Source organism: Meleagris gallopavo, chromosome 5 (assembly GCF_905368555.1).
Source record: "Meleagris gallopavo chromosome 5, MGAL_WU_HG_1.1, whole genome shotgun sequence".
NCBI classification, from domain to species: domain Eukaryota; kingdom Metazoa; phylum Chordata; class Aves; order Galliformes; family Phasianidae; genus Meleagris; species Meleagris gallopavo.
In genome coordinates, this window is record NC_139408.1 from 52931965 (window position 1) to 52946177 (window position 14213).

At 38.1% G+C, this 14213-nt stretch overlaps 1 protein-coding gene and 1 non-coding gene across 10 annotated transcripts in view; one reads left to right on the forward strand and one right to left on the reverse strand.

The window, feature by feature from the left end:
- SYNE2 (spectrin repeat containing nuclear envelope protein 2) overlaps positions 1 to 14213 on the reverse strand; it is a 174777-nt gene that overhangs the window by 103809 nt on the left and 56755 nt on the right. For 8 of the 9 annotated variants that reach the window (XM_085225787.1, XM_085225786.1, XM_085225785.1 and 5 more), the window contains exons 33-45: positions 13441 to 13602; positions 11075 to 11176; positions 9608 to 9808; positions 8713 to 8878; positions 8010 to 8122; positions 6640 to 6842; positions 6138 to 6257; positions 5765 to 6050; positions 4783 to 4952; positions 2756 to 3065; positions 2137 to 2301; positions 927 to 1271; positions 325 to 459 (exon numbers count right to left, since the gene is read on the reverse strand). In XM_085225787.1, the coding sequence (XP_085081913.1) occupies positions 325 to 459; positions 927 to 1271; positions 2137 to 2301; positions 2756 to 3065; positions 4783 to 4952; positions 5765 to 6050; positions 6138 to 6257; positions 6640 to 6842; positions 8010 to 8122; positions 8713 to 8878; positions 9608 to 9808; positions 11075 to 11176; positions 13441 to 13602 (2478 nt within the window). The remainder of the gene's footprint in view (positions 1 to 324; positions 460 to 926; positions 1272 to 2136; positions 2302 to 2755; positions 3066 to 4782; positions 4953 to 5764; positions 6051 to 6137; positions 6258 to 6639; positions 6843 to 8009; positions 8123 to 8712; positions 8879 to 9607; positions 9809 to 11074; positions 11177 to 13440; positions 13603 to 14213) is intronic. The other variant, XM_085225782.1, reaches the window with a different exon arrangement.
- Positions 6899 to 6981, forward strand: TRNAL-CAG (transfer RNA leucine (anticodon CAG)). The gene has a single exon. It is a non-coding gene; the product is annotated as a tRNA-Leu (tRNA).

Genomic DNA, 14213 nt, shown 5'->3' on the forward strand with positions numbered 1-14213 from the left:
GGGCAGTTATTTCAATGGTCATCTCTCTGCCTGCAACTGCTATTAATGGATGGTCAGATCAGTGAGGGAGTTCGCCAGATTACTCCTTCAGCTTTCCACAGATGAAGTTATTTATGGTGTAATTATTCTGAGGTGATCTAGAGACCAGCAGCTCCAGATTAGTGACCTCTCACAACACACTTTGTGCCTGTATCCTTCCTTTTAACTGATGAGGAAAATATATCTCTGTATGACCATAAATTTTAAGGAATTAAATAGGCATTGCCATTGAACAGACACACATATATACACACTGACATCTACTGAAACATATTAGCCAGGTACCTGAGCAGTTTGGCTGTATCTGTCCTTTCCTTGATGGATATTTTGTAATGGGCTGTCTGACAACACACTGCTTTCTTTGGAAAGAGAACCATTTTGCTTCTCTTTCTCTGATACACTCTCAATTACAACTTGACCCTGAGAGAAATAACACAAAACTTGTTTTACTGTAAATATATTTTAATATTTAAAAAATGAATATATTTTAAAAATGTAAACAAACAAGAAAAAATATTGTATTGCAGCTCTTAGCAATTCTTAAAGGTATATGAGAAACTCTTTAAGTTCTGAAATTACTGCAAAAGAAAGGACTAAGTTTTTTGGCAGAGGCACATCTGTAATTTTCCTGTCTACACACTTTTTTCCCCACAAAGGAGGCTTTGTCTAATTGCACGCAGATTGTGCTTGAATTGAAAGTTGCAGTTTTGAATAGAGAGTAGGATGCAACGTATAGAATGGAGGGCTAGAATGTAGGATGCAATATACAAAAGGCAAATACAAATATAATAAATATACAAATATAACAAATATACAAAAGGCATTTGAGACACATGACTCTTTTGAACCAGTTCTCCACTGCCATTATTGTCAGGAAAAGTACTCACAGTAGGCATTTCCAAACACTCCCTTAACTCTGCTGTTGTGGTGCCCTCTTCTGCAGCAACAGGAGTATCTGAAATGATCTGCATCTCCCTCTTTAGCTTATTCTCCATCTGTACTCCATCTGTGAGATCATCTTTTAACTCAAGGGCTTCACTGAAAATATTTTCTTTCTTTTGCTTGACATTTTCAAGTTTTTCTTCAAGACTCCTATGTTCACTCTGAAGTGTTTCAATTTCATCCTCAATAAACTTCTGTCCTGGTGAAGAAGTGTTTTGTTTAACAGTTTCTGCTAAAACCAAAATCTTCTTTAACATGTCTTCAAATTGACAAAGAGGTGCTTCTTGTTCCTTTGAACAGGAAGAAAACATGCCGTTGAAAATATGTTCACTCAATATACTTAATGCTAAGATCAAAAGTCAATCACAAAAATCATAAATATTTACTGTGAACAACAAACTAAGCTGAGAAGTACAAGAAGTCCTATTAGCTGCAGAAAATCAAATACTAAAATTTAGTAAGCCATATATTTTTACAAGCAGTGATCATCTGAAGCAATATGCATTAGGACAACGATAAAAAAATCAGGCAGAATTCTGTGAGGTGCACAGTGATCTAGTCAAGTTTTAAGAACATAATTCCTACCTCTCTTACTGCTCAATTTTGAATTTGTTAGAGGTATGGCAATTTCTGGAGGTAGAGGAATAGCACTGATCAATATCTGAGCTAGTTTCAGCTTTTAGTAGCTCCCTAGCTCACAGCTACAAGACTGTTTTCAGGTCCACTAAACTGCAGGAGAATGTCTACCTGCCTGTGAAAGATGCTTCTTACAACTGAACTTAGCTCACTGATACTCACATAAACCTTCTTCTCTAGCTATGAAGACACATACTAACACCAAATTTGACAATCTCTTTCTTCATTATGCCCCCCATAAATCTACAACCAACCAAATTAAGTCTACGTGCTTGACACGAGGACAATTTTACCTTCTGTTCAATTGACAGTAAAAGCCTATTAAGAGTAGATCTTCATTAAGAGCGATTTCAGGCCTACATTTACCTTGATGAAAGGAATACAACACATACTTAATGATTTCAAAGTGTTTCTTGGTTCTTCAGTTTGATCCTCTCTTATGTTTTATAAATCAGATGATCTCTACAAACACCCAGGGGATGGACTTACTTTCTTCGTGATGCAAAACCTGTAACATACCTGTGATTTCAACTGTTTTTGCTCAGTGGATGTTTGTTCCACTGTTGGACTTACATAATCAGCAAGCTTTTTGGAAACAGTTTTTATCTCTGTGTTCAAGACTGTTACCATATCCTGAAACTGTTGGTGCTCTTGAACATGTCTTTCCAACGTCTCCACTGCAGCCTAAAAATCAAGGAGTTTCTAGGATTAGACCAACACTAACTCACACAAATGGACCTAAACTGGGTGAAAACAATAACAAACAGCATCCAGAAAGTCATTCATTCTTATAAAAGGAGAAAACAATTATGTGACCTTGAGATTTCTAGGAATGGATACTTTGTATCAAAGCTATCAGAATCTGCTTGCAAAGGTATAAACTATTATTCTTCACACTTATCTTGCTCTCATTTGATTAAATGTTTTTTCTTCTGCAAATGGAAGTGAAAACTATGAACTCGTGCTCTTTTCCCAATGGTAAGAGAGAGAAAGGAGTCCCTGCCCCTTTACAAAGCAATTTTCACCACTTTAGTCATCAACTTGTCAGTCGAATGTGACCTACAGGCAAACAGTAAGACCTGCAGTAAGATAGGCTTTTTACACCAACATTCTCATAAGAACAGAGTAGGGTTCCAACCTGTAGCTGGCTGAGCAGATTTTCATGCTGGTGTTTTAATTCCAACCACGATTCCTCTGTGAAGCGGGGATTCTCAGCAAAGCTCTGTACGTGATCTCGGCTTTCTAATTCATTCAACTGAGAAGTTAGATCTTCTGCTTTCTGCAAGAGTTTGGTGTAACTTGCCAACTGAGCTTGCTTCTCCAGCAAACCAGGCTGAAGGGCAAAATCCATCTCCTGGTGCTGTTTCTTCAGTTCAGTTAGAGCCAGTCTCAGATCATCTTTGCTTTGCTCATACTGTTCCCTGTTGAACAGAAGTTGCTCTTGAGGGCTAAGAAAAAGATACTGGTTTTAATATTAATTAAAATATTTTGCATTTATTACTTAAAAAATGAAAAATTACAGTCAAGTCAATCATTAGAATGAACACCAGCATATTGATTACTTTTCTTCAGATTTTAAATTAATGATCAATTTTAGGCTGGAATTTTCAAAGGTATGAAAATGAAAGACACTGAAGTTAGTGCTGCTGAAGTGGACCTAAATACAGGACAAGTGACTAACCCTCTTACATGTGCCTTAAATTGTAATCCACAAACCCATAGTTTCTACTATCTGAGGTAAGATGCTCATGCTCTGTATTTTCAGCTCTTTATTCCACCAGAAGTCCTCTTTCAAAACTACAGTAAGACTATAAACCTTTTTCCTGAAAGGAAATGTTCTGTAGAAGTGAAACATTGCTTTGGTCAAGGTGGAGGTGGTGGGTGAGTGTTTCAGATCTACAGACAACAAAAACAGCATACACAATAAGGACTGTTCTATCACAATCCAGTGACCTTGATATTAGATCTTGATTTGTTTGCTTTCCAAATACCCATTATGATCCACTAAAGGTGAACGGGTTACACTTGTCCACAGAAAATACTCAACTAAAATTAGTGAGGCAAAAGGCCACTAAACAACAGTTGTACGCTCACATTTAGTGATGAAACTACAATATTTTCCAGATGGAACTTAAATGCCAACATTTGAAAATATGATCCCACACAAAAAAAAATCCAAACAAATAAAGTCTGGTTACTATTCTACAAAGAACAGCAGGGAAAATGAGGATAAAAGTAAATCTTCAGTGCTTTGGGGTTTTTTTTTTTTGTCTTAAGATTCATAGTTTCGGGTCAATCAGAAATAGAGCATAGCCTCCCAGACATTACTGCCTTAAATTAGGTGTTCCCATTTCATGCTGCTGGATGTATCACATCTGCTATTCACAGGCTTAATCCTGCAATCTCTTGATGATCTCCTGAACATCTCTTCAGATCTGCTGAGCACCTCATCTCCAGTCTTTAACGTACTGTGAAGAGAGTATCTGCAATTTGTTAAGTTGGATCTAATATAGCCACTGATCTTTCTGAATGCCACTTGTACTGCTTGTACTGAGTGTTTATTAATAACAAAAGGCAACTGAATACTCTGAAGAGTACTTATTTCTAATAATTCATTCCCTGGTAATTTTAAAAAGTATACGGTAGGTCTGCACTAGCTCTATTTATCTCAACAGCAAATTTCCCAGTGATTTTACTGAACAGCTCTAACATTCAAGGATGTTACAGCAGACAAACACCTTGAAATTGTCTTTGACTGCAAAATCACTACTTCAGTTTGTTTTCACCACAAACTTGGAACCATGTGACATGTTTAAAGGATCAGTTTGGTTATCAGACACTCTAAGCTCCCTTTGCTGACTTCCTATGAACAGACTTTGGCATAAAATAACTTGCAGCAAGAACAGCTGCCACAGCCAAGCAAGTGTCTCAGCCAGCTAGAATAATCCAGACTTTAAAACTCTACTTTAAAAATTCCAGCCTGCTGGATTTACATCGAACTCTCCTTTGAATCAGGTATGCACAAAAGTAGATCACAGCTCTGCTGGGAAGGATGCCTGGGGCCCTAAGCCCAGCTCACAGCATAGGGAAGGGCCACCACAGGTCTAAATCAGTGCACCCTCCTCACTCTAAGATCAAGATCCACATTACACCTTGGCAAATTACCTTCTATATGCAGTGGCTAACTGACAGGTCCTTTCCCACTGGTTCTGGAGGTCAGAAACAGTCTGCTGAATCTCTGGCTTCTTAATTTTGTCATTTCTTATTAACATTTCTCCTACTGATACTATGTTCTGTATTTTGGCATCTCCTGCATCTTTGAGAGCCATGATTTCCTGTATTAAACAAGAAGCAGTACAAATACAACAATCTTGGGTTAGAGAATAAAAGATATTACCAGTCTTTTATTCTTGATTTTAAGAAAAAAGAATTCTCCTTCTAATATGTCACATAACAAATATATTAACAGACAGATGATCTAATTTAGAAAGCTTGGGATATGAAAGCTCAGATTTATTAATTATTCTCTACATGACAAAATTTAACCACTACGGTCTGACACAGTAAAAGAACCCAAATCTCAGGGAAATACACTTATCACAATACTATCCCTTACACAGTAAGAAAAATGTAAATACAAGCAGCCTCATTTCTGACTATTCTGTTAGGAGCCTCTTAGGTTCTCAGAAAGAAGACAGCAGAGAGGACATGGGGGCCTAAGAGACTCACTCAGTGAAAGAACAGAGCAGCCCAATCCAATGACACTGTAGCACACCCAAGAATCTACACATTTTGCAGAGGCTCTCTGGATGCCCCAGCTACATTACTGACCTCCCTCTCCACCTCTGGAGTAGTTTAAGATGGAAAGGTGGAGGGCCACCAGCACACCTCCCTAGGCTATGAATTCAGTCTTACTCAACCTAGAGGTGTAGCAGCAAATCTCCTCTAACGTGCTTCATGAACTATGCAAAAACAAAACTGAAAAGGAGCAAAGCAAGAAGAAAACACTCCCACACAAACACACCCCAAGCAAGTCACAAAACACAAGTAATCAGCAGTGGTAGCATATTTTATAATGTATCGACTCATCAAGCATTTGCTTTACAGTAAGTGCAAGCTGTGTAGTGCAATGGGAATAACACAATACCTTTATCTGATTAATCCTTTCGTCTGGTGCCAACTCACTTTCCTGTGAGCTCAGATTATTAATAGCCTTCTCAAGTTTTTTGATCCAATTAGACATATCCTGGGTAAGTTCTTTGAAATTTTCATCCACTGCAAGTCCCTGAGTATTTCCTGCCATCTCATTTACATTTGTCATTAGTGTTTGATATCTACTAACAAGACTACTGGTTTCTGAAATAATTTCATCTTCTGTCAGCCCAGTCTCCCTCAAGGAATTTGCTAGCTGAGCCAAGGAATCAAATGGTTCTCTGAAAAATACAAGAAATGAACAAACATCTATTTCTCATAACAACACAGAGCAATCTTCTTTAGGTAGAGCTCAAAGACAACAATACCTCTGCATTAATAATGTTTTATACAGGTTTTCAAGTTTTATCTCATCTTTTTTGATCTCATGCAGTTTTTCTTCTTGAGTGGTGAGCCATTTTTCTAAGACAGTGTTGCTTTCTTGAAGGCTGAAGAGAGAATAAATACAAGTGCAGGTCAAAATAAGAGGCATTACACAAATAAAACCTGCTGACAATGCTGTCTTACTGAGAAACACAAGCACCAAGCAACTGATCAAGCTTGTACTTAAATCTTAGCTTATGGATAGTTTTAAGTACCCTGGTTCATGTCATTGAAACATGTAAGCATGTGCTCCCATGGAACACATCACTGTATGCTCCTATGTGACACTGATTCTACTATGTAGAGAAACATCACAAGAGGAATACAACAAAGCACTCAGTAAAATTTCATTAAATCGTCTTCTTTGTCACTCACTACGGCTGTTTAATAATTAATCCTTTTCTATCACTTGTGATTAAAATGTTAGAATTGACATTAATTCCATACCTGTTGAGCTGCTGGAGAGAAGTACCAAGCTCCTTTTCCCGTTTCTGACATTTGGATATCAGTCTTTGTAGCTCTGCTTCTTGATCTCTCACACGGCTGCTAAGTTGGTTAATGCTTGCTTTGGGCAAGTAATGCTTCACTTTATTCAACAGAGTCTTAACCTCTTGGATATCTCCATCTTTGCCTTCAGAAGTGAAGAAGTGCTGAATGAAAGCACAAACGTGTTTGTGAAAGTTGCTATTGTACAACAGAGCACACAGTCAGGATGGCCGAGCGGTCTAAGGCGCTGCGTTCAGGTCGCAGTCTCCCCTGGAGGCGTGGGTTCGAATCCCACTTCTGACAACTTGCTACTCTTTTTTTTTTTTTTTTTTTTTTTTTCCATGATGGTGAGTTGAGGCACTGGAACAGGTTACCCAGATAAGTTGTTGATGCCCCATCCCAACCCAAGGTGCTCAAAAAACAGGTTAGACAGGGCTCTAGGCAACCTGACCTAGTGACAGACATCCCTGCCCATGGTGGGAGCCTTGAACTGACTTAGACAGTCTTTAACAGCCCCTTTCTGACCCAAACCATTCAATGGTTCTAGGATATTTAAGCTTCAGGAGTACTTTGACCCCAGTTATCACCAACATGTCCTACATTCCTCTTTCTGACAATGACTGTCTGTTATTCATACAGTCTTCTGATTATTTTACTTTCAAATGGAGGAAATAAAGAAGACAACTTGGATTTCCTTCATAGTGGCAAAACGACAGAAATAGGAAAAAGTAGCATTCAAATCTAGCACTGACATCACTATGTCTTCTTTTGTTAAGCTATGATTGCTTCTTGCCCATGGTGCATTTTTGTCTCTTTTCTATTGTTCCTGCCTGATCTAGAGTAAAAATTCATAACAAAATGAATTCAAGTTTCCCACATTTTAATCCAGTAGAGGTCAGAATTTCATTTTAACCTCTACAGAATCATAGATTCATTAAGGTTGGAAAAGGCCTCTAAGATCATCTAGTTAAACTGTCGGCCAATCCCTGACCGTGCCCACTAAGCCATTCCCTGTCATATCCCATGACACATTTGACTTTCTGCATCTTTGCACACTGAACTACGCAGTTAGGGGCCACTGACTTACATTAAGTACTGTCCTGTCTCTTACGTGACCAACTCTGAGCTGAATTTGAACTGTATTATTCAATTTTAACTCAGATTTACTTTCCACTTACTGTCCCAATACTTCATGTTACATTAAATGCTCTTTGGGCCTGAAGTTACAAATCACATTATGTGAATTCACTCCCCAGAATAATCTCCTGTATAAGAACGTAAATGTTCAGGGTGAACCAGCAATAGAAATTAAGAGTATTTTAATACTTTACCTTTAGTTTCTGCAGTTTTTCTTCCAGCATCTGTTTTGTTTCTGAGGGGTCAAAGCAGTCCTTCAAAGACAGTTGAGTGCTGCTGAACCAATCATTAAAATTCTTGCACTGACCTGAAAAAAGACATTCCAATTTCCTTCATTAATTGTACTCTGAAAAAAAAAAATATATAAATCCCTATTTAACATGAACATTTCAAGACAATTCATAATAGCATTTATCAGTGCTGCTGTCAGAGGTGTTTTTCACTACACACAATGTGAAAGAAAATGCTTTAATAATACTTCTTTTTACTCAACATTTATTGACAATAAACATAGCTATATACTGGGGAAAGGATGATTCATCAGTCATAGCAGTTTCAGTAAATAAGACCTGGAATAGCACATTACGAATTGTTCTCCTTTCTACACAAGCAAATATTACTCATCTGACAATGAGATTACTTTTGTATCTAAATAAAAAATAATTGGAAAAAGTGAATATGTTTTATTTTTATACGTTTTTAATGAAATGTTTTGACATTTGTTCCTGAATTTTGTTGGAAACAGAAGCCATTTTTATCCAAATCCTTATCTTGGTACTTTGGCAATAAATTTGTTTTTGACAATGAACCAAAATGAATTAATTTTGCAACAAAATTGATTCAGTGGGTACCTACAAACTGAGAAAGCTACCTAAATGTGAAAATGTGTTCACTTACGATTCAAAACACCAATAAAGTGGTCCTGAAACACATGTTTTTTCTTATTAAACAAATCGGTGACACATTTAAGCTGCTTATTTAATTCATCCACATCGGGACAATCCGTCTCTTCTTGGAGTAACGTCACATGATGTTTTTGTTGCAGAATTTTCTGATGTATCTCCTAATGTTAAAAAAGAGCAGAAGTTTACAGCTGCCTTATTACCAATCACAGATTTTTACAACATGGTTTATTCCTGCTTGTATGTCAAAATATTTTCTTAATGTGCACTGACAGTAAGAAAGCATTCAATAGATAGAAATAAGCACTGAACTCTATTTGAGTCGTGTGTTTACATGTCTATGCATATATAATCACACTGTTGTGTATATTTTTCTTCACACAGGTATGTGAGAGGCATCATAACACAGTATGTTCCAGAATACATAATACCTAGAACCAATAATGCCTTAGCTGCCATATGCACTGTTCCATTCCTAAACGTTTAAGGCTGCCTGTAAAGTCCCTGAGGATAGAAAGATGACTTCAGGATAGCCAGGAGATTAATTATTGGAATAAAGATAATTTCTTTATTCCAATACCTGTGAAGACACAACCCGGTACTTCCACGTCTGCTTCAACATACCTTGGGCAGTACACTGCTGGAATTTTTATCACTAACCATTTTCAGTAGCTGCAAGGGTTAACTCACTACATCTGATAACGTCCAGCGAAAATGGATTTCTATGTCATGTTTCCATCATATTTAGGAAGTATTCAAGTGAAGCTCTTCTCCTGAGTTACTCTACCAACTTACCAAGGTACAGGAGAAAAAATTATGAAGATTTACCCAGGACAGAAACAGAAACAATTAACAAAATTGTAAAAGATGCTTAATTGGTGGCACACTACCTCCAATTTAGTAAAGATCTCTAAGGTGTCAGAAGGAGATAAAGCTTTTAAAAGCGATTCAGTCATTCCAATCTGTGTCTTGGCCAGATCAAGATCTCCTTTTAGCTCTGCTGTATTCACACTGAGTTCACTGGTACGCCGCTTCGCTGTCAAAAGGTCTTTTATTAACTCCATTTTCTGCACAATAGATGATCTGATAACCTTAACGTTGGAAATAAAAAAAAAAAAAAAGTAAGAAATTATAGTAGATTGATTCCCTATCATGCTGCAGAACTGCACAATAGACATAGAAAGCAATTACATGAGCTGCAGTCCAGATACTTTAACCACAGCTTGCTCCCTCCCACCCCACAAACTGAACAATAATACTATTTAAGCCTTCCTCTGAGGAGGAATGATGTCTATTTATCTTCATTAGTGATGCATTTACTGATTTGCCACCAAATTTATTTGTTGGTGTACTCCAGCATTGACTCTCAGCAGAATAAAAACCTTACATGCCTTTCAGCTGCCAGGGTAAAGAGAACCCCAGATCCCCTGTGCGACTCGCCTTCCTGCAGAAATCCCAGTGGGGATTTCCCACGCTGACTCTAAAAAACAGGCAAGGAGAGCAGAGGTGGGGAAGTCTGGCCCAAGGCTGACAACTAAGGGGAACAACCCTTCCCTTAAAGCTTCTGCAGATTGGCATGAGACACCAACTGAATGGAATCATAGCTACATCATAGCCCCCCATCCCAGGGGGCTGAGCACATCTGGTGCTCTTGAGGAACATACTGCATGCGGTTGCCAGTCCAGTCCTAAGCATCTCTGATCACTTTACTGAATGAAACTCCTCTGACTTCACTGTCTGTTGAGGATAAACGCACAAATAGCCAAATTAAGTCAAGCTCAACACACATTTGACAGGGAGCAGAAGCCTAGGAAATCTTAGTCTCAAACACTGGAGAAGGACTTATTCTTTGATGCATGATGTTAACATGAAAAGACGAATATTTCCTTGTGATATCCCAAAGGAAAAAATAACATAACAAACACCTCTTAGTAAAAACCTACATGCTACTGAGCTGCATTAAGCCACACACACACATAAAGGTACAGTTTAAAATAGACCAGCAACATGCTGTGTTGATGGGATCCACAAAGGGATAACAAAGTCCTTCTGTGCCATGCTCTTTGCCAATAGGAAAAAAACTACATGTTGGCATTTTTAGGCAGAACTGCAGAACAGTCAGATCAGGTCTGAGCCCATAAAAGGCACATGACAGAAGCTTTTGTGTTTATAATGGCAGGTTTGGTTCTGACAGCTTGAGAAAGACAACAAATGAAGTGTTAATGCTAACAGTCAACAAAACATCCACAATTTTCTTTGGGCAAGTCAAACTGAGAAATCACTCAGCAAAAGTGATGCTAGAAGCAGGTCTCGTAGTCATGAATACGAGCACATCAACTGTAAAAGCATCTTCCTACCTGAAGCTCCAGTGGAGGTTCATTACTATTTAGAAGTTCTTCTATCTCAGCCACTGTGTTGTCAAATTTCTGGAGTTTCTGCTCCTGGACAGATAAGCATGCCTAATGGTGGAAAAAACACTTCTATAACTCTCTTTCTCTCAAATTTAATTTTCATGTTTCTGTTAGAAAAATATGTTTCTCATTTTCTGATTCTTTGTTTTGGCATATACAGCTCCCACTGGTCCAACAGCTGCTTACTCCAAGATTTTCATTTTAGAAATTTAGGTCGACAATTTTTCTGGGGTCAGAGAAACTCCAGGTTTCTCAGACAAAAGTAGCTGTCAGTGCAAATCTAGCACAAGTTTAACAATCTTAACTATTTTACTTCTATATTAACCAAGCAAAGTTGTGGGAAAATAATTTTTGTGGGTTTTTTTGTATGTTTGTTCTAAGCATTTCTTAATGCTTACCAAAAGGGTAATACATCTTGAAATATTCTCATAGATTTAAGTCAAGAACTGATCCCGTGATTATGCATTTTGGTAGGGATGAGATAAAATAAAACATATCCTGTATACGCTTTTTTATTATAAATCTCCATGTATATAAAAAGATCTCTAGTTGTTGGAATGGATTCTGGAACCATCAAATAATGTGGAAGCAAAATATCAGCTTCAAATTATGAAACACTACATGTCAGAAGTAGTCACACTGTGTCTGATTCCAGGATTCCAAATTCCCTGAAGACAAAATATTCATTTGCAATCTCTACACAAGGAATCCTCAAGACCCATCCAGTCCTTGCAGCCCTTAGAAGCACTTCCATTTCCATCATGCCTACAGGGGAAAGGACTTCTCTGAGATTACACATACTGAAACTGTTTTTAAATATACAGTCAAAAAATTCATTACTCAGTACTTTTGGGATAGGTTTCACGAAAGAACGTACACCTGTGCTCTGCTCAGTGGTCAGAAAGGACCCTGGGTTTCAATCCTGTGTAACATTGCAGCATTGGGCTTCTAATTCAAATTAATATGTTTCAGAATATATATATATATATTTTTATATATATATATAAAAACTGAACCTGGTTCCTTTTGGAAACTTTAAAATTTACAAAACTACAAATGCACTGAATCTGCCTTTCTCTCCTGCTATTCCACTCGTACAGCAGTTCATGGGAAAGAGAGTTTCTCTTCCTCCTCCCCTTCCCCTTCTTTTCTTTTGAGAATTATCTTCTTGTGCAGGAGCAGCGGAGTAACCTCAGCCACCTCCAGTACAGCCCTTCCTGTGCACCAGCAGGAAGGCACATCGGAGGCATGGTCACATCACTGTAGGCTTCAGTAGTTTCCAGGTAACAAAACAGCTTTTAAGACGCAGTTGCCAGCTGGTGTAATTTTAGTGTAGCCCTGAGGGACCTGAACTGCCCCAGGTTAACTCTTAACAACACGATGGAAAAACAATAACAACAGAACATCCACCTGTGCACAGCAAGCATACTAATGTTTCACTGGGAAGATCCACATAACAAAAACACCTTGGCTTTTTATTGCTCTGCAAGTGAAAACAAATGAGCAGCACTAAGAATGGTTGCAACAGCGCTGCAGATAAGCACAATGAAAAACAGGGCATTTGTAGCATATCAACACTGAGAACGAGCTGGAGCTGGAGCTGCCTGCATATTTTCAAACTAGCAAATATGGGACTTAGTTATGTTTCAAGCCCACTCAAGCAGGAAATTACTCCTGTATAGTAGAGGATGGCTGTAACTACAACAGAGCAGCACAGTTGCTGACTGTAAGGTCAGAAGTTAAAATACTTATCCCCCATATATGAGGCTCTCTCAATGACACAGAGTTGGTACACGTGTTTCTACATCTGACTGCACCCCTATTCCTAGAGGTAATGCTAGAACCTGTGTGAAAGGGGCATGAGCAGGCCTTGCCCAGGCTCCACTGATGCCTGCCTGCCTGCCCATGGAGATTCTTAGCAACCACACACACTCTTTTCTCTAGGTACAAGGAAGTTTGTGCACCACTGTACTTAGCCCATAAAATTCCAGACTTCACTGTATGTTCACACAGTACAAAGGGATGAGGGGACTTCTGTAGTGTAATAAAGCATTTATAGTGCTGCATTAATTCTAATGATTTACTATATCCACTAAGTTTGTATATACATATACACATACATATTAGTTTCCAAGACCTGCATCTCCTATACCTTATGCACTATCTTTGGTGAAAGTATCCAGGGAGATGAAATTGCAAATATTAGGACTTCCACTGCTTTCGCAGAGCTCATACCTCTTTGAGATCTGCATTTTTATAGTCAGAAGTCCACATCACTACAATATGAATTCAAAGAATTTCATTCAAATTACCTTCAGCTGTGTAAGGTCCTCATCGGTCAGACAGCGGCCTTCCGTGTTCTTAAGTTCTGCATTTGCCCATGCATCGATTGTGCCAGATAAACCAAGAAGTTTGTCCCACAAAGCCTGAGCTCTTCCCAAATTATCACAATAGTTTTCAGTTTTTTCATTGATCTACCAGGAGATTTATACACGGAAAACACACACAGATACACAAAATATTGAGTTATATTCTAAAAACAAAGGCAGCACAATAAAATCTGAGCAAAATAAAACCACCTACATAAACAATATGTGCAGCAAGGGAAAAAAATCTCATGTGTCTTCACAGCAAACCAGTCATGGAGAAGATATTTAAATCCCTGCTACACATGTCGCTAAATGCACCAATTAAAATGGCAGCTTGCCAGTTTTAAGGCAGGTTTAGGAAGGAGCCTTCCTCATTAATGTTTATCTACTCTCAGTAAATACCATCTAATCTCAGTATTGATGCACTGCTTAGACTGACTATGGCAAACATTTCTCCCCAGCAGCACCAGCTTTGTAATTCTCCCGACTGACTCCAAAGTCTAAACATAAAACTGAAGTTGTTATGGAAGCTTACAGATTCGTAATGAAAGCACAAATGTTGCCTTTCTGCATTTCCCACAACCATTTACTGTTAAGATTGCCCATGATATAAACTATCAAAAGCATTACACCAATGGACACTGTAAACTTTGCTCTGGATTTCTCTCTTAAGAATCTTTGCCATATTGCACTCAATTTATTCCAAATATTACACA